Below are 20,385 nucleotides of genomic sequence, written 5' to 3' on the forward strand. Positions count from 1 at the left end.
TTTTTTGCCCTTTGGTTCAGCAGTGTTTCTACTGGGCTTGTATCCCAAAGAGACCCTAAAGGTGGGAAAGGGACCCACATGTGCAAAAATGTTTGTGGCAGCCCTCTTTGTAGTGGCCAGAAACTGGAAACTGAGTGGATGCCCATCAGTTGGAAAATGGCTGAATAAGTTTTGTATATGAATGTTATGAAATATAATTGTTCTATAAGAAATGATCAGCAGGATGATTTCAGAGAGACTTGGAGAGATTTGCATGAACTGATGCTAAGTGAAGCGAGCAGGACCAGGAGATCATTATACATGGCAACAACAAGACTATCTATTAGACTAGCAAGTCTAATAGAGGTGGCTTTTTTCAACGATGAGATTATTCAGGCCAGTTCCAATGGTCTTGTGATGAAGAGAGCCATCTACACCCAGAAAGTGGACTGTGGGAACAGAGTGTGGATTACAACATAGCATTCTCACTTTTTTATGTTTTTGTTTGCTTGTATTTTCTTTCCCCATTTTTTCCTTTTTGATTTAATTTTTCTTATGCAGCAAGGTAATTGCATAAATATGTATGCATATATTGGATTTAACATGTATTTTTATCATGCTTAACATATATTGGATTATTTGCTAAAGGAGGAAAAATTGGAACACAAGGTTTTATAAGGATTAATGTTGAAAAATTATCCATGCATGTGTTTTGAAAATTAAAAAGCTTTAATTAAAAGAAAAGTGTAAGTCTCTTCCATTGTAAGCTTTCTAAGGGCAGTACCTATCTTTTTGTATTTCCAGTGCTTAACACCATGCCTGGGACATAATACATGTTTAATTAATACTTATTTTTTGATTGATAGATCCATTTTAACAGTAAACCTAGCATCATGCTCTAAATCTTAAATCTTTTCCTTGCCTTAATGGCATTGTCTTTGTATATTTTGGGGTCCGAGATATATTCTCATGGAACATGGATTGACTTGTTTTTTTCATGAGGGTTGGAAAAAAGTTAGTTATTGACTAAGTAAGAAAAGAGGGAGAATCTGACTGTTTTGGTATGAAACTAAGATGACTAATTCTACAGACTTCTGGCCTAGAGAGCAGAAGGATGTCCAAACTGAGAATGGATCATTTTAGTTCAAAATAAGATTAAGAAACTTAAATATCTCCTGGTTTAAGACTGTATCATTTTCCTTTAGTTTTATTTCTAAATACCTTTTCCAAGAGTATCATTTTTTTTATTGCTAATTTTTCTCTGATGTAAATTACAAAGCACTTTCTAAATCTGTGACTCTATAGTGACAGGAAGTAGAATTAAGCCATCAGATGCCAGAAAGGCATCTTCAGGCACAGTGCCAATAGAAAGAAGGATAGGAATAGATTTCTCCATTTTAGAACTAATCAGGCTTGGTTTGGATTTCAACAGAGAAGTTTAAATAAAGTAAAAAATGAAAATCCCAGAGCCAAAAGCAAAGATTCTTTGGCTAGCTTCCAAGGAGACGATAGCATCCTAGAAAGCTAACTAAGGTCTATGGTCTAAAACAAGACTTATTACATCTGTATCATCAGATAAAAAGCTAGATGCAGAACAATTAAAATCCAGTTAAATGCAACATGAATATAGATAAGTAAATTATAAAATTATATAATGAGTAAATACAAAGAAATTTTGAGAAAGGAGACCCTAATAACTAAGGAGGAAGAAACAAGAAAAGGTTTCTTGAAGAAGGTATCACTTGAAGAAACTAAGTTTGAATGGAACAAGGGCCTACAAGAGATGGAAATGATAAGGAAGACCATATCAGGCATGGCATATTGCCTGGGTAATATCAGGCACAGAGACAGATGATGGACTATTATGTGTGGTGAACAGCTGGTAATACAGTTTGGCTAAAAAGTAGAGTACATGAGAAGTAATGTGAAATAAATCAAAAAAGGTACATTGGAACCAGATTACAGTAGACTTTAAATTTGTATTAAAGAGAATGTTTCTAAATTGACTGATTAGAAAGCTCTTCAGTAATATAAGGTAATGCAGGTCTAAACTAAGTTAAAGTCTTCAAAATGGAATGAGAAATGTGGTGGGAATAGAATGGACAAGAGTTGGCACCTGTTGGTTTTAGAGATGAGGACAACAGTGAAAAATCAGGACATGAAACTGTGGTTTACTAGAAAAATGCTTCAATAGAAGGAAAGATAATGGGGGAAGTCTCAGTTTCCTCTTTGGTATAAAGTGAATAATAATACTTGGGACCACCCATCAAGACCTTTCATAAGGAAAGTGTTTTATAAACTTAGAAGCCCTGTATAAAAGTACTCATTATTAGTACCTTATTACTAGTACTCACAGAATTTCATCCCTTCTTTCTCTCTAAAGTCACATCTTGTCCCTTCCTAAAATATTTCCCCAAAGTCCTTGTACCAGTAAAGAAATGAAAAGAGAAGCTGACAAAAATACAAAAAGGAAACATTACTGCTTTTTGCTTCTTTCTATACTTGGGAAGAGCCAAACAAACTTCCCCTTCTCTCTGATGTGATGAGTTAGAAAATTTTTTGAATAAAAAGGGAAAAGAGAGCTATAAAATTCTCTGAAATAACAAACTTGAAGAAGCACCAAGTGTTCCATATGGATCCTACTACATTCTAAATCTTTCCTCTTTTCCTCGTTTTCTTCTGCTCATACCCATCTTCCTTTCATATGCATTTTTCTCAATAAATAGTCTCAATTTTATTTTATGTAATCTGTCCAAAAGTGTCTATGACTGAATCCCCTAGGTACAAACTTGGACAACTCTCTTTACCTTTCCTATTTATCCTCTTAACTTCATAGTTGACTTCTCACAAATGCTACCAAGATTTAGGGGAGGTCTCTCAGGCAACCATGGTAATGATCATGGTGACAGGTGAGTTTCTTTCTCTCTTTCTGTCTCTTTTTGCTTTTCTTGGTTTTCATCTCCTTCCCTCCCACATCCCCTTTGTCATCTCATTCTTTCCTTCACCTTTTCATTCTCATTCTCTTACATATACTCAAACTATGTCTCCTCCAATCCTATTTTTTTCAAGTTCTACACCTGCCATATAGGAATTGCCATGGGAATGGTCTTTACTAGAGAGAGAGAGAGAGAGAGACAGAGAGAGAGACAGAGAGAGAGACAGAGGGAGAGAATTAGTGAGACTGTGTGTGTGTGTGTGTTTGTAGAAAGTCACCTTGTTTTTGTGTGATTTCCCTCCTCCCATATAATCTCTTAGGAGAAAACTGAAAGAAGTCACTTCCGATTTGTCCATATCTTCACTAAGTTGCGTCATCAGCACCCTGAAAACCAGAGAGAGAATTTTCTTTAGTGAAATCAGAAGATCCCTGTAGTCCTGAAAAAAGGAAATAAAAAACTACCAGTCCAAACAACTGAGCCAGTCCTAGCCTGATCAAACTAAAGTCCTAGGTACACCTGCCTGGTTCTAACAGTCAGTAATTCTTACCCCACAAGCACACTTGCTAGCAGAAAAAGCCTACGTGACTCCTAAGAAAAGCTTTAAGGAAGAGATTCTTAACATGGGATCCACTGACTCCTAACTCTAAGGGGTTAGCAAATAAAAATTAAGGGATCTATGAATTTGAAAGGGGAAAAATTACATCCTTATTTTCATGAGTCTCTGAAAGGTAGCATATCCTTCAGTTATTGAAAAATATTATTCCGAAAAAAAGTCCATAGGCTACAGCAGACTGCCAAAAGGGATCCAAGATTCAAAAAATCCCTGCCTTAATGAGACTCAGAAGAGTTTCTTTCTTCTTGGTTTTCCCCTTCTTTTGCTTATTAATATAGCACAGCTAATTTCCATAAGGAGAAAGAGAAAAACTTCCCCCAAAGAATCCCCATCTTTTCTCTTTAAAGGTGGCAGTAAAATTATTAGTCAAGGACTCATACTAAAACTTTGAATGTTACAAAGAAAATTCAACATGATCATGGCATGATTTAGCAACAGTCTAGCAGAATCATATTCATGACAGAAATATAATCAATTCCTGTTTCCATGAAGAACACCAGCACACCTTGGGTATTTGTACCAATCACTCTGTCCCACCTCAGAGACTCAGCTTGCCCTGCGTTGGTTTTTCTCTAATTTGGATAGAATTTCTTCTCCATTTACCATGGTGGTGAAACATGGGAAACAGAGATGGATGCCCTAATCTATCCATTAGAATCTTGTGTTGAGGATCTGCTATCTAAAGCAAAGTTCTATAGGGATTCATAGAAGCTTCAACTCCATTCTACCTAATAAAGTCAATTGAGTGGTTTGGAAAAGATGTAGGACAACATAAGAAAAAAATTTCAATTAAAATAACTACCTAATCCAAGAGGATCTTGCCTCTTAAAGGCAAACTGTATTCTACTTTTTCTCAATGACTCTACAATTTATCCATGGTGGTCCTTCATAGGACATACCAAGTACACAAAGACAGGCCCAATATATCATGAAACTTTAGGATACTCGATTAAAAGGGGGCCTTAAAGGTCTAGTCCAAACATTCCATCCAGTACAGAAATTCTCTCTTCCACATCTTTGACAAGTAAGTGGTCTTCTGGACTTCATCAACTCTTCTCATCAACTTTTCTCACCCTGTGCATCATTCTCTTTCCACTCACATGACATGACAGGCTCTCATCACCTCTTGGTTAGACTACCATGGTACCCTGCCAAATTGACTTATGCGCCTTCAGTTTTTTCTCTATTCTATCTTTCACGCAACTGTCAAATGGATATTCCTAAAGCATAATTCTGACCATGTCCTTCTCCTGATCAAGAGTTTTGGTGGCTCTCCACTAAATCAAATAAACATTTCTCTTTTTGGCCTTTAACAATCTGATCTCAGTTTATTTTTCTAAGCTTATAGAGAACAAGCATTTATTAAGCACCTATTATATATCAAGTACTGTGCTAAATGCTTTACAAATGTCTCATTTGATTTTTCACAACAATGCATATTACAGATTATTCCTCCTCATGAACTCTATATTGATCTACTTGCATTTGCTCTTGCTCATATATGATATTCTACCTCCTTCCTCCATAGATTTGCTCTCAAATGTCTAGAATATGCTTCCTCCTAGCATTCTGAGCTTGGAATACCTACTTCCCTCCAAGATTAACCAAATGGTCATCTCCTTCCAAAGGCTTTTCCCAATTATTCCTAGTTACTTTATGTTGATACTCCCACCATCATCACTTTCTATTTATTTCCTGCCAGTTTGTATTTAATTTATCCAGTGAACATTTTGCATTTCTCCCCTCCCCCTCATAAGCTCCTTCAGAACATATGCTATTTTCACTTTTATCTGGAAATCCCTAGCCCCTAAACTAGAGCCTGACAAATAATAGCTGCTTTTAAAATATTTGTTGATTGGTCACTGAACTAAAATGAGAGGAAATTAGCTTCCTGATTAGGGCTGGACTAAAATTCAAAGGATATTCAATAACTAAGGAGGAAAAAGAAAAGGTTAGAAAAATTATTGTTCAGAGAATTAGAGTACATTTTAGAAATTATTCTGGGATCTCAAAATTGCTGGGCCTAACTGACATAGAAAATCTTATTGACGGATCCTTTAATTCTCCAGTGAAATCTCTCATGAATTTGGCAGTAATTACCAACTGTTATTCACCCTTGTCTCCTTTCATCTCATCATTCATGCAGAAACCATCTGTCCTTTTAATTTAACTGCAAGTGTTTACAACTAAGTAAATAACTTCTAAAATACTGTGTAGCAGTTGAAACCTATATTCCCCTTTTGTTTGGAATGGAAGACTGGGGAGAAGATACATAAAAAAGGATAGTATTTATTATTATACATTATAATATTTGTTATCATTATTATTATTATTAGGATTTATAAAAGAAGCAGGAATATATTACATACCAGGAACTGTGAACACAAATACAAAAATAAAATGATCCTTTTGTTGGTAGATCTATATATTTATGTGTGTAAACATATTGAACTAGAGAAGAGATCTAGAGTCAAATTCTAGTTCTGACATTTACTGACTCTGTGACTGGGGAAGTCATTAACTTTAATTTCCTCATTTGTTAAATGAGAATAATATTTTCACAATAAGTTTTTTTAGTACTTTATGAATCTTATCCTCTGAGGCATTATCATCAATAATGTTTTCCCTTTATTATGACTCTGACCCCCATTTCTCCCATTTGGTAACAACCACCTTCCCTTTCATCCACCCCCATCCCCAAATTAACTCCCTAAGAATTAGTCAGGGATGAATTACCTATAGTCAGAAACCAGTTGCGGGTATTTGACCAGGCTGGCTTCCACCGAGGCTTTGTCCGTTTTCATTATCTTCTTTAGCAAGTCAAACCTCCTTACTCTGTACAGCAACTCTGCCAAACCAGCAGAAGATAACTTGCCCTTCTCATTCAAGGTGCACAGGAGATCCCGCAAGTCCAACTTTGTGACCAAGTCTGGGGCAAGATCACGACACAGGAAGAGAATCACATCCTTTTCATCTTCATCTAATTCCTCTTCAATCTGATGAATGACTTGAGCCGATGTCATATACAAAGTCATTCCAAGGCACCTCTGTATTTGGGGTATATGGACTTAACTCTTTTCAAGAAGAAACTGAGGTACTTTAAAGATCACCTTTAATTGCATCTTTCAGTCTTGCGAATTTCTTTCCAACAATGACGTTTCTGTAGGGCTTGGGTTGTTTTTTAAGTCTCTTTTAAAGGAGAGAAGGAAAGAAAAATCTCATATCAAGAGGTTTGAATTAAAAGGTCCCTACCAACTCTGGAATCCATTGAACTTTTGATCCTCAGAGAACTATTGCCTAAAATCAATATTAGCTCTTTCTTTTTTCTATGAAGACAGCAAATTAAATGCTCCCTCTGCTTACAAAAAAGCAAAAAAAATGAAAATCAAAACATACACTAATCTGTTTAAATACAGAAACTCAAGCCCATTCTAAGTTTCCAAAGGATGTGAAACTAAACATAAGCTGCATTAATGAGCTTTCTAAACTTTTTAAAAATTACCAAAGGTTAATCCATCATACAGTTTTAAGGGAAAGTACCAGGGAAATGACAGGTAACAAAAATAGATATGAGTTTTCTGTAAATGGGAGAAAAGGAATCAGGAAAAGAAAGATGGATCCCCGACCCTGGATTTTGAGCTGAAAGGCCCTTAAAAGTTATCTAGTCCATGATCCTCAAAATGGAAACACTGACCCCTAAGAAGGAGGAATGAAATAACCCCAATGGTATATGATCAACCAATGGGAGAGTAGGAAATGGAACGTACTCCCCTCCCCCCATACTAGAGCTTGTCTCCAACACAACCACACTACTCCCTTCACCTATTATGACCTCCCACTCTAATCCCTCCCTGGGAATCCCAATCTCTTCCCTTCTCTCATTAATATCTTAAGATGGTCCTAACCTAACCTATACCAGGTGAGCATCAAGCAACTACATAGGTAAAATTCCCTCTCCTTCTAGAAAAATGATTATTAAATTATTGAGAAGATCCATGGTTTTCTCCCTTCCTATCTCCTCATTCTCTACTGGGGCTAGTCAGCACCAGAAGGACATTTCAGATGAGACTGAATTAACGTTCTCCTCAATCTTATTCAGAGCCCACCAATGTGGGGAAGCCCACTGAGTTCTATTCAGGCTTGGGGAAGGGTTGTGTGGTTTAGATCCTTGGTTTAAATTGCCTGAGGCTGGAGGTGATCTGGGAGTGAGTGGTCAAGAGTCACATTGTACACCCCTCCCCTATCCCTTCACTAGAATAGGTCCACCTCTTATTATAATATTCATTATTCTTATTCATTGTTAACACACCAGAGTTGATTCCACTCTCAGGAACACTTACTCTTCTAGGAGTAATATATAATCTTAAATGGAATGGGTTCCAGGAAGAGTCTTTGGCATTCAAGAGTGCTGTGACCCTTTTATTAGTTATCTGTTAGCATAATTAATAAATGATTAATTATCCAAAAACTCTCTCTCTTGAACTTTTTATTCATTATACCCTTCCCCCACCTCCAAATGTACTCACAGCCTGCCCTCTAGATTACCTCCTGGTTTGAAAATACACCCTTCCTTTTTTATTTCTTATAGAACAGAGTGAGTCTCACAGGTTAATTTGACAGGTGATGGATTACACTGAAATCATAGCAGACCTTTTTTATTATTATCTTCTTCCTCTCAATCTAAATCCCTTTCCCAAACTTCCCTATTTTGTTATATATTTTTAGAGTCACCCAAGTTCAAAAACCATGCTATCATCCTCAGCTCCTCAATCTTTGTAAAACCACATTTCCCATCAATTGCCAGACCTTTTTGTTTCTGTTTCCATAACATAGTTATAAACATTTCACACTTTAATTGGAACCTTCATTAACTTAAGTCTAGCCTAAAATAGCTTCCTAACTGGTCTCCCTGTTTCAAGTTTCTTTCCTCTCTAATATGTGATCCATAGTACAAGTCTGACAATGGGATTCACTCAATAAAACCTAATGATGTTATATTAATTCTAGGATCAAATATTTCATCTTTAACTCATTCTTTTTTAAATATATATTTACAAGTAAATATACATATATAGGAGCACTCAAAAATTTTATTGATGGGGGTACATGATTCAAAAATTGTGGCATCCAGGGCCCTTGTCCAACTCCTTCATTTTACAAATTAGGAAGGTGAGGGCTTAGCAAGTTAAATTATTTGCCCACAGGAATATAGCTATTATATATCAAAAATGGAATTTGAACCAGGTTTTCCTGATCTTAAACCCAGCACTCTGTTCACTATACCATGTTAAGTTACATGAGCCTGATTAAATCTCTGATCTACCAATTACTAGATATAAGACCATTCCACTGGGTGGAAGTCATTGAACCTCACTGTATCTCAATTTCCTCACCTGTAAAATACAGTTACTTATATTTGGATTATGTATCTCAAGATTATAGTAAGGAAAGCGTTCTATATACCTAAAATATTACACAAATGGGAATTGTCATTTAGGTTGGGAGGCAACCCAACACAGGAGGCTGAGATAGAAAGACAATTCAATCACTAAGTTATAGGAATGAAGAAATAAAAGCTGTCAATATTCGTTCAAACTTTTCCCACTAACTTGCTTCAGTAAATCATTCATTTTTCATGAGGCTTGGCAAAATGGACCCTCTTAAATTTTATAACAAATGACAAAATATGGTTTATTGTTTTAGACAGGCAGTCCCTGGCTTTAAGAAAATCATATATGGGGAATGGTCACCATCAGCGTTCTCACTGATGTTATTCCCTAGAGAAATTTGACCTCAGTTCCTTGTCAGAACATCCTGGAAGGTGACAGATCCTCCAAGTTCATTTTCCTTCTCCTCCCCAATGAGACATACATGTTTAGACACAACCAATGTGAAAGTGTTTGCTTGTACATTTTCTTTCCCTTTTTCCAGCAGTGGAAGCAAGAGGAGAACAGAAAGTAAAACCCTAGTAATTTTTTTCGTCAAGCAAAATAGAAACTGATAAAAATTGGAAATTATTGATCTAATTCAACCCTCTCATTTTATAGATGAATTAGGAAGTACTGAATACTTGGTTCATCTTCAGACCATTTATTCCCTTGTCTTATACTCAAAGCCTATCCATCTTGGTGGGATCTGCCATAGTTTGCAGTTAGCATTGTTTTCAGGAATTCAAGGTTACTTCCATATCAGCATAAGGGACAAGACTGGGACATCAATGGAAAGAGTGACATAATAAAGGGAAAGAACAATATATTTGGTTGCCACCTAAGGACATGGGTTTGAATCCCAACTCTGTTGCTATGTAATCTGGGCAAATCACTTTTTTCTCAGACTAGGAAGTCCAGCTCTCTGAACTTCCTAATTTGTAAAATGATGAAATTGGGCTATGTAGATTCTAAGGTCTATTCCACTCTTAAGAAATCCCATAATCACTCTCTATTATAGATTAAAAGGCTTCTTTCTTTGGACTGAGATGTTAGTCATCCTTTTGATAACAGTGCTTCTAGGGGAAAAAATGAATTTTGGATTCTCACTAAGCAATTTAACAAAAGAACTTTTGGAACACATCCTATTCATTAATTCAAGGCTGACTCTGAGTGTGTGTGTATGCATGAGAGAGAGAGAGAGAGAAGCATCCACAAATACCTACTATATATTGCAACACCTATACTTTTTATAATTGTTACAAGGAAAATACTGAGATATGACACCATACCATGCCTTGCATACTGGTTCACAAACAATAAATGAGATAAGTATCACAATCGCAATATTTTAGTTTGAGAAATTCAGAGAAAATGTTTTCTGAATACAAGAGTTTTTAAAAAAGTGATCTGCTTGCTGTTAAACAAGTGAATTAGAGAAAATGAGGCTGCAAGGGGTAGTGAGGATAAAGCTACTTTTTTTAAAACTATCTTTTCTTTTTACAATTTTCTCTTTGTAAATGATTTCTCTTTATAAATGATTCCTGTCTATTTAATATATTAGCAGTCATCTGTGAAATACTTTGTCAACCATGCATTACTTAAATACTTTAAATAAATTTCTTCATCTACACTAAAAAAAGACTTTTCAGTAAGTTAAAGCAGCATTTCCGACAATCAAGCTAAACTGATGAGGATTTACTAAAATTGTACTATTGTTATTATCCATATGTCTAACTCATGAAAAAAATCCATAAGAGCTACTTATCTGAATTTCCAAGGAAATAAAGTCTTTGTGAGAAGCTTCACTAAAAGTGAAAAGTTTGATTTCCTGGGTATTTTTTTCTTTTATTATATGAAATTTTCTAAAAGATGACCTAATTTTTTAAGTTTGCCCAGTAAAGTCCCAAGTCAACACTGGTACTTATATAGTAAGTTAGAACTTAAGAGAAAATACCAGTTTTTACAACAGAAGCCATGGTTTTCCATTATTATTTTTTATTAAAAATCAAATTTTGGGTTTTCTCCATTCCTATGGAAGTTTTCAAAGATGAGCAGGCAACAACGGGATCATAACAGATGCTAGATTTAAAACTTGGTAATGTGGCTACTGAAGCTAGGTAAGGTTGCTTTTCCCAAAGGTAACCTAGAGCAGCCATTCTTCAACTGGGAGTCACAGAATCACAAAGGATCCATAAATAAACTTCAAAGGGTCTAAGAAGTAGAATGGGGGAGGGGAAAAGACATTTTTTTCACCAATCTTTAACTGAAATTTATTATTTTCTTCAAAGTGGAAAAATGCAAGGACTTGTTTGAGTTAAAACTGTTGCCAATTATACTTGACTTCAGAGACATTTTAAAAACCTACTCAAAATCTGGAATTATGCCCAAAAAGTTATCAAACTGTGCATACCCTTTGATCCAGCAGTGCTACTACTGGGCTTATACCCCAAGGAGATACTAAAGAAGGGAAAGGGACCAGTATGTGCCAAAATGTTTGTGGCAGCCCTGTTTGTAGTGGCCAGAAGCTGGAAACTGAGTGGATGCCCATCAATTGGAGAATGGTTGGGTAAATTGTGGTATATGAATGTTATGGAATATTATTGTTCTGTAAGAAATGACCAGCAAGATGAATACAGAGAAGCTTGAAGAGAATTACATGAATTGATGCTAAGTGAAATGAGCAGAGCCAGGAGATCATTATATACGTCAACAACGATACTGTATGAAGATGTAATCTGATGGAAGTGGATTTCTTTGACAAAGAGACCTAATTCAGTTTCAGTTGATCAATGATGGACAGAAGCAGCTACACCCAAAGAAAAAAAACACTGGGAAATGAATGTAAACTGTTTGCATCTTTGTTTTTCTTCCCGGGTTATTTCTACCTTCTGAATCCAATTCTCCCTGAGCAACAAGAAAACTGTTTGGATCTGCACACATACATTGTATCTAGGATATACTAGGACATATTCAACATATATAGAACTGCTTGCCATCTAGGGGAGGGGGGGGAGGGGGGAGGGAAAAATCGGAACAGAAGTGAGTGCAAGGGATAATGTTGTAAAAAAAAAATTATCCTAGCATGAATTCTGTCAATAAAAAGTTACTATAATAAAAATAATAATAATAAAAATAAAAACCTGCTCAAAATGCAGCCCAAGTTATCTAAAAATGGCTAATAAATACTAGATAGAATTTTCACAAGACTTATGTAAATTTTGGTTTTATCAAGAAAAAAATACCTTTGGATTCTAATGGCTGCCAAAAGGGGAAAGGGGAGATTTACATTTCAAAGATAGACTTGTAAAAGTTAAACTTCAAAAATAAACTTGTAAAAGTTATAGAAAGCTAACAGAGGAAAGTGGTTTATATGACAAAAATAGGAAGGATTAGGGCAAGCTATAAATTTTTATCAACATTTAATTTTTATCTTTTTTTCATTACCCTGTAAACAAAAAATTTTAACAATCATTTTTTTTTTAAATTTGAGTTCTGAATTCTTTCTTCCTTTCTCTTCTCCTCCCTCCCTGAGAACAAAAATAATTTGAAATCAATTAAACATAAGTAGTCATGTAAAATATTTCCAAACAAGTTATAAATTTTCAATGGACACTGAGAAGTTTTTTGAAATTTATAACTAGCTAATGGCTATAAAACTAAGTCAAAAACTCTCTTATCCCTAACCAGTTAAGTTATTGGAAATCTCATCTAAATTCTTTACTACAATGAAAGTCTCATCCATTTACATGATCTCTTTATAAATAAAATGGTCATACTGGAAACAAATAGAAAAGAAGTTAAAACCCCTTGTGAATATTTCAATTTTGAATGTAAGCAGCAAACTTATTTAGAGAAGAGGCCCATAAATGCTTTACTCTACTGACAAGAGAGTTTTACATTCATTCACGCTTTCATATTCTGTGCTCTCTCTCTCTCACACACATACTCACTCACACACACACAGGATTACAAATCCCTATTCTAACTATTTCTAGTCATATGAAAAGATGTTCCAAGTCATTATTAATCAGAGAAATGAAAATTAAGACAACTCTGAGCTACTACTACACACCTGCCAGATTGGCTAGACTGACAGGAAAAGATGATGCGGAATGTTGGAGGGGATGTGGGAAAACAGGGACACTGATACGCTGTTGGTGGAATTGTGAACACATCCAGCCATTCTGGAGAGCAATTTGGAACTATACTCAAATAGTTATCAAATTGTGCACACCCTTTGATCCAGCAGTGTCACTACTGGGCTTATATCCCAAAGAGATTTTAAAGAATGGAAAGGGACCTGTATGTGCAAGAATGTTTGTGGCAGCCCTGTTTGTAGTGGCCAGAAACTGGAAACAAAGTGGATGCCCATCAACTGGAGAATGGCTGAATAAATTGTGGTATATGAATGTTATGGAATATTATTGTTCTGTAAGAAATGACCAATAGGATGAATACAGAGAGGCTTGGAGAGACTTACATGAACTGATGCTAAGTGAAATGAGCAGAACCAGGAGATCATTATACACGTCAACAACAATACTACACGATTATCAATTCTGATGGACGTGATTCTCTTCAGCAATGAGATTAACCAAATCAGTTCCAAAAGAACAGTAATGAATTGAACCAGCTACACCCAGTGAGGGAACTCTGGGAAATGAGTGTGAACCACTGCATGGAATTCCCAATCCCTCTACTTTTGTCTGCCTGCATTTTTTATTTCCTTCACAGGCTAATTGTACATTATTTCAAAGTCCGATTCTTCTTGTGTAACAAAATAACTGCATGGACATGTATACATATATTGTATTTAACTTATACTTAAAAAAAAAAAAGAATCTCTATTCTAGAAATTAACGAGTCAATTAACAAAATAAGATGGCAGGTTTAACACACACACACTAATATAGAGGTGAGAAAAATATATATACAAATACACACATACATATACATGTGATGAAGTAGCTGGCTAGATTAGATCATGGGATCTAAATCTTAGTGAGAGCCCTGTTATATGTAGAGATTGTACAAGGAAAAATAAAGATTACATGTTGAATCATATTTAGTCACATGTTAAATGATGTCAACAAGTATTTATAAAGTGTCCAAAATGTTCCAGGCACATGACCTTGAGTAAGTTAGGGTCATTTGCAAAATGAGATTTTTATATTAAATGATTTCTAAGATCTCTTCCAGTTCCCAAATTCTAAGAACCTAAATACAAAAGAAAATGATTTAGTTTTGAAGGATAGAACACAACTCTGGGGCAACAGAAACAATAAGAATAGCTCCTATTAACAGTGCCTTATAATTTGCAAATTGTTTTACATGTGTTAAAATGTTACCGATGAGTAAATTGATGTAGAAGGAGATTAAGTGATTTATGCAGGCTCACAGAAATATTCTCTTAGGAAGGATTTGAACTCAAGATTTTTTTGCCTCCAGTTGCAACACTTTTCACTGAACTAGCTACATGCTTAAAATCAAGAAAATAATCTAATAAAAACATTTTTGCTAAAATCTGTTTTTAAAATATTTATCATATATCAGGAGGCAACATGGCACAGTGGAAATAAAATTGGCTCTGAGCTCAAATTCCTCTTGTGATATTTACTTACTACTTGGTGTAAGTCCACTTTCTGTAAATCACATAACCTTCCTGGCCTTGAGTTTCTATGTCTATAAAATTTGGAGCCTCTTTGATTCCTTCTGGTTTTAAATCTATCATTGTGGATGAACCCTAAATAATTTGGTGTAATTATTAAATACTTTCATGCTATAATTTGGACACTTTTAGGGTGTCTGCAAAAAAAAAAAAAAAAAAAAAAAAAAAAAAAACAAAAACCTGATGCTTTTAGGATTTCAGCAATAAGTCCTTGTAGGATGCCTAATATAGACTTAATAAAATTCAAAAAACACTTTATAATTTATTTGTTTTCTATGTTTAAGACACTATGCTAGGTGCTGAGGATACCTCCCACCCCCCACCCCCCCAAAAAAAAACCTGAAATCAAACTCTGTTTCAATTTTACAACTTTGTTTATCTACAGTCAGAAGAAGAGATCTATGCAAAGTAAAAGACAATTTTATTCCCACTCATAAGCTGTGCCCATCATGCTCCCACCTTTTACATAAATGGAAATAAAATAAAGTGCACATGCTTCTTTCTCTCCCTCCCTAATTCAAAACTATTCACTTACCTCTTCCCCAATATCAGCTGCTGCTCCTCGCCTTCTCTTAGTCTAGTTTAGGCAGAAGAGGAAGGGAGTCATCCAGCTCTCTTCACCATTACTATATAAACTATATGAAAATATCTGATTTCCTTTGATTTTCCAACAACTGGTTCAACTTACAAGGTCATTTCCATTGTTTTTAGTTCTTTATCTTCTTTTGCCAGCTCAACTGACATTCTAGTTTTATAGAAATTCCCTGTAACTCCCACTATGATAAGTTGATAACTCAGACCTTCACAATGCATCCAGGAAAAGCATGTGCTAATTTAAAGAAAATACTGACCCTTTTAACTTCAACTCCCCCAAGTTATTTCACCCAAAGTATGGGCATTCTTTGGAGATTAAATAGTAACCCTCAACCTTCAAACAACCTAGAAACCAATGGGGTAGAAATAATTTGTCATAGTGATTCATCGAGCCAAATGGAGCCAAAATTTTGAAATCAGTTACATTTAGTTTTCTAATGGAAATGGAAAGAGGAGGGACAAAAGAAAGTACATCTCTGGAGAGCATTAAATGGCCAAAAGAGAAATGATAAGGAGTAGTGATTGGCCAGGCTTGGGAACGAAAAAATTCTGGCTTGACTACACTTTCAAAATTTCTCTTCTTTCTCCTTTTATCCTTGCCCATGAAAAATCCACTAAGGATCTTATTGTTATGCCCTGAATAAAATCATTATATTCCCCCCCTTGCCATTAGGATGGCAAGAAGTGACAAAAGAAGCCTTGAAATACCATTGTGTCATAAAACTCCAGGTACTTTATGTCAATCCTTGCTGGGATAATTCCCCCTCCTTTTGAGAATTGTCCCTTGCTTCTGTGTCTCCTACCCTTCTTGATCCTTATCCTGTCAGGACTAAGTTATGATCCTTTCCTGGAATTATGGCTTATCCGCTCATCCAGTCTCCTTGCCCCCCTTATATGCCTTTGTTTTCCCTATAAGATTGTATACTCAGGTTATTCTGTTTGCAAACCCTAGTTAGCTATAAAAGTTCCCTGCTTCAGTCACTCAGGGCTGGAATGATTTTTGGACATGAGTCAGCTAGCCTAAACTCTCCACAATTAAAAAATTAAAAATCAATCTCTATCTTGCCTCAGTTTCTCTGGCATTATATTATCAATTAAGATTATGTCATCCTTCATTTACATAATACTTCAAGCTTTATATAATATATTTTCCTCACAGAGGTCCAATGGAAAAGTGACACTTTAACCATAACCTCATTCCCTTCACAACAGAATCTTGGACTCTGAAAAAAATGGGTTCTCACAGGTAAACTTTTGCCTCCTGGATTGAGTCCTCCAAGTCACTTCCCCATCATCTTCGCCCAACCTTCACTTTCCAATTCCCCTTCATGAAGGGGGTTGTCTTCCCTTATTAGAATGGATACTCCTTAATTGGAAACTAATATGGCAGAAACTAGGCATTGATCCATACTTAACGCCGTACACCAAGATAAGGTCAAAATGGGTTCATGACCTAGGCATAAAGAATGAAATTATTAATAAATTAGAGGAACATAGGATAGTTTACCTCTCAGACCTGTGGAAGGGGAAGGTCTTTATGACCAAAGCAGAACTAGAGATCATTACTGATCACAAAATAGAAAATTTCGATTATACCAAACTGAAAAGTTTTTGTACAAACAAAACTAATGCAGACAAGATTAGAAGGAAGCAATAAACTGGGAAAATATTTTTACAGTCAAAGGTTCTGATAAAGGCCTCATTTCCAAAATATATAGAGAATTAACTCTAATTTATAAAAAATCAAGCCATTCTCAATTGAAAAATGGTCAAAGGATATGAACAGACAATTCTCAGATGAAGAAATTGAAACTATTTCTAGTCATATGAAAAGATGCTCCAAGTCATTATTAATCAGAGAAATGCAAATTAAGACAACTCTAAGATACCACTACACACCTGTCAGATTGGCTAAGATGACAGGAAAAAATAATGATGATTGTTGGAGGGGATGCGGAAAACTGGGACATTGATGCATTGTTGGTGGAGTTGTGAACGAATCCAACCATTTTGGAGAGTAGTTTGGAACTATGCTCAAAAAGTTATCAAACTGTGCATACCCTTTGATCCAGCAGTGTTACTACTGGGATTATATCCCAAAGAGATTATAAAGTAGGGAAAGGGACCTGTATGTGCACGAATGTTTGTGGCAGCCCTTTTTGTAGTGGCTAAAAACTGGAAACTGAATGGATGTCCATCAGTTGGAGAATGGTTGAATAAATTGTGGTATATGAAAATTATGGAATATTACTGTTCTGTAAGAAATGACCAACAGGATAATTTCAGAAAGGCCTGGAGAGACTTACATGAACTGATGCTGAGTGAAATGAGCAGGACCAGGAGATCATTATATACTTCAACAACAATACTATATGATGACCAGTTCTGATGGATCAGGCCATCCTCAGCAACGAGATCAACCAAATCATTTCCAATGGAGCAGTAATGAACTGAACTAGCTATGCCCAGAAAAAGAACTCTGGGAGATGACTAAAAACCATTACATTGAATTCCCAATCCCTATATTTATGCACACCTGCATCTTTGATTTCCTTCACAAGCTAATTCTACAGTATTTCAGAGTCTGATTCTTTTTCTACAGCAAAATAACGTTTTGGTCAGGTATACTTATTGTGTATCTAATTTATATCTTAATATATTTAACATCTACTGGTCATCCTGCCATCTAGGGGAGGGGGTGGGGGTAAGAGGTGAAAAATTGGAACAAGAGGTTTGGCAATTGTTAATGCTGTAAAGTTACCCATGTATATATCCTGTAAATAAAAGGCTATTAAATTAAAAAAAAAAAAAAGAATGGATACTCCTTGAGACTAGATCCTATCTTGTTTATTTGTATTTTTTTCCCAGTATCAAGCAGGGCATGTAGCATGTACTAAGTGCCTAATATTTTTAATTTTTAATGTATGTTTTATCCTCATGTTAGAGATAAGAAAACTAATTCCTCCAAACTGAAATGTCTTGTTCTGTAGTCATAGAATAAATGTCAAAGCAAAGACCAAAATCTAGATTTTTTGATAACTCTTTCCACTACTGATTTCAAAGTCTTCTGGCCTTAGAATAGTCCTGCAAACATTATTGCCTGTCAGCTAGATAATCTGTTGGTGAGTAATAACCAAGTTCCTGAGACAACAGTGAATAAGACCACTCCTCAAAACCACTTGTAAACCAGAAAATTAGCAAATTAGTAACATGAATATCTTGGTCTCTCTTTTTTCTATAAATTTATCTTGTTGCTCCTGGCTCTCTGTTAATGTCTTCTGGAACTTAGCCCGCTCCAGTTGTTATAATTACAATAAACTTTGTCCCATTGACTTGGATATGGGTTCAAACCTGCAAATTCTTTTGAGATACCTCATGACATTGATCTGTGACCCCAAACTTTTGGGTCCCCCTTTTTCAACCTCAATCATAGCAGCTGCAAAAACATAAAAACGTAGAATCATTTCCTAAGAAATTGACCTTAATAACCCAGAATTTAATAAACTTGAGAACATAAATTAATAAGGGAAAAACTTCCTATTTGACAAGAAAAACTTAGAAGAAATTAGATTCAGAATACATTGTACCTCTATAGAGCAAAATAAACTAAAAACAAATATGTGGCCTAAATACTAAAGGCCATACTCCAAAAAAGAACAAACTGAAAAGAACTATATCAGATATTTTTCACAGCTATTGCTAAGGAGGCAACTCTTAACCAAAGAGGAAATCACAAAAGATAAGATAAGTAACTTTTATTAGAAACAAGATTGAGAAACTTTTGATATAAAAAGAATAAGAAGGTATTTGAAAAAAAAATCTTTGCATCAAATTTTTCTGACAAGGGTCTTGATATCCAAGCTTTTTAGGAACTTAATAAAAAAAAAAAAGACTAAAAGCCATTTCCCAAATGATAAATAATCAGAAACATGAAAACACACAGTTCTCAAAAAAAGAATTTCATTCTATTAATAGTCATATCAAAGAAGAAAAATTCAAATTATAAAACTCTCTAGTTTTACCTCACAGCCAACCAAGTAGCACCAGATGCACAAGAGTTCAATCAATCATAAACTAACACAATTTGAGTCTTTTATCTATGAAACAGATACATACTATTTAAAAGCCTATTCCCTGAATGTAGCTTATGGAATATAAGAATTTGGAATTCACTCTCCCATGAAGGAAATAATGTCATTGACAGAAGAAATGCTTCATTCCTTTAATAAATAATGATCTGACCTTTCCCACCTCTTTGGGACACACAAACACAGACATTTTGTAACTACATACAAAATACTATCTTATTATACTTAGTATGTCTTAAGATTGCTAGTATGTGTAAGTAGTCATTTGTTGACTAATGGAAAGGAAAAAAAAACTCTAGTGATGAATAATAGTTTTAAAGCACATATAGTAAATACCCATTCTTTCCTTTCCCTTCCTCTTCCATTCCCTCTCTGAAAAACTAAGAGTAAATTAGAGTTCTCCCCTCAAAGAATCAGAAGATCTCAGAGTGAGAATGGAACTTAGAAGTCATTTAGCCTACCTGAAGCAAGTATGACCTCTACAACACCCCATGACATTCCTGTGGTTGCTTTAAAAATCTTCACTTCATTACCTTAAGGAGAAATCTATTCCATTTTTGGACAGCTCTCAATGTGAATGCAATAGAACTGCACTATTTTACAACAGAGATTGAAATGACTTACCCATTCCTGGAAAGTTAGTTGTAATTTTTATCTCTCAAGAACATGAATCAGAGAGAGATTAAGTGACTTATCTAACATCAAACAGATAGTAAGGAAATGAGGCAGAATCCACCCTCAGGTCTTCCAAACTCTAAGACAATCCATTCCAGCTCCCAGTGGCTTCTCCTCTAGGACTAGGAATGTTTTTACCCTGGTAGTAACCCAGTGCTGAATATTGCATAATAAGAGTTAAAATGCTTTTTCATTTATTCATTTATTGTGACAAATTAAAAAAAAACAGCTGCTAACAACAACTAGCATGAAGTTTTTTGCAATGGGCTTTACACATGTTACCTCATTTGATTTTCAACAACCTGGATATTAAGAGCTATTATTATTCCCATTTATATATTTATATTTATGGGGATATATATTTTTATCCCATTTGAGGCTCAGAAAGTGACTTGCCCAAGAT

The 20,385-nt window shown here is 35.2% G+C and overlaps 1 protein-coding gene across 3 annotated transcripts in view; it reads right to left on the reverse strand.

The window, feature by feature from the left end:
• CFLAR (CASP8 and FADD like apoptosis regulator) overlaps positions 1–20,385 on the reverse strand; it is an 83,997-nt gene that overhangs the window by 32,948 nt on the left and 30,664 nt on the right. For all 3 annotated transcript variants that reach the window (XM_031958349.1, XM_031958350.1, XM_031958348.1), the window contains exons 2-3: positions 6,265–6,717; positions 3,193–3,298 (exon numbers count right to left, since the gene is read on the reverse strand). In XM_031958349.1, coding sequence (XP_031814209.1) covers positions 3,193–3,298; positions 6,265–6,563 — 405 coding nt within the window. In that variant the 5' untranslated portion in view covers positions 6,564–6,717. The remainder of the gene's footprint in view (positions 1–3,192; positions 3,299–6,264; positions 6,718–20,385) is intronic.

This window comes from Sarcophilus harrisii, chromosome 3, assembly GCF_902635505.1.
Source record: "Sarcophilus harrisii chromosome 3, mSarHar1.11, whole genome shotgun sequence".
In the NCBI taxonomy this organism is placed as follows: domain Eukaryota; kingdom Metazoa; phylum Chordata; class Mammalia; order Dasyuromorphia; family Dasyuridae; genus Sarcophilus; species Sarcophilus harrisii.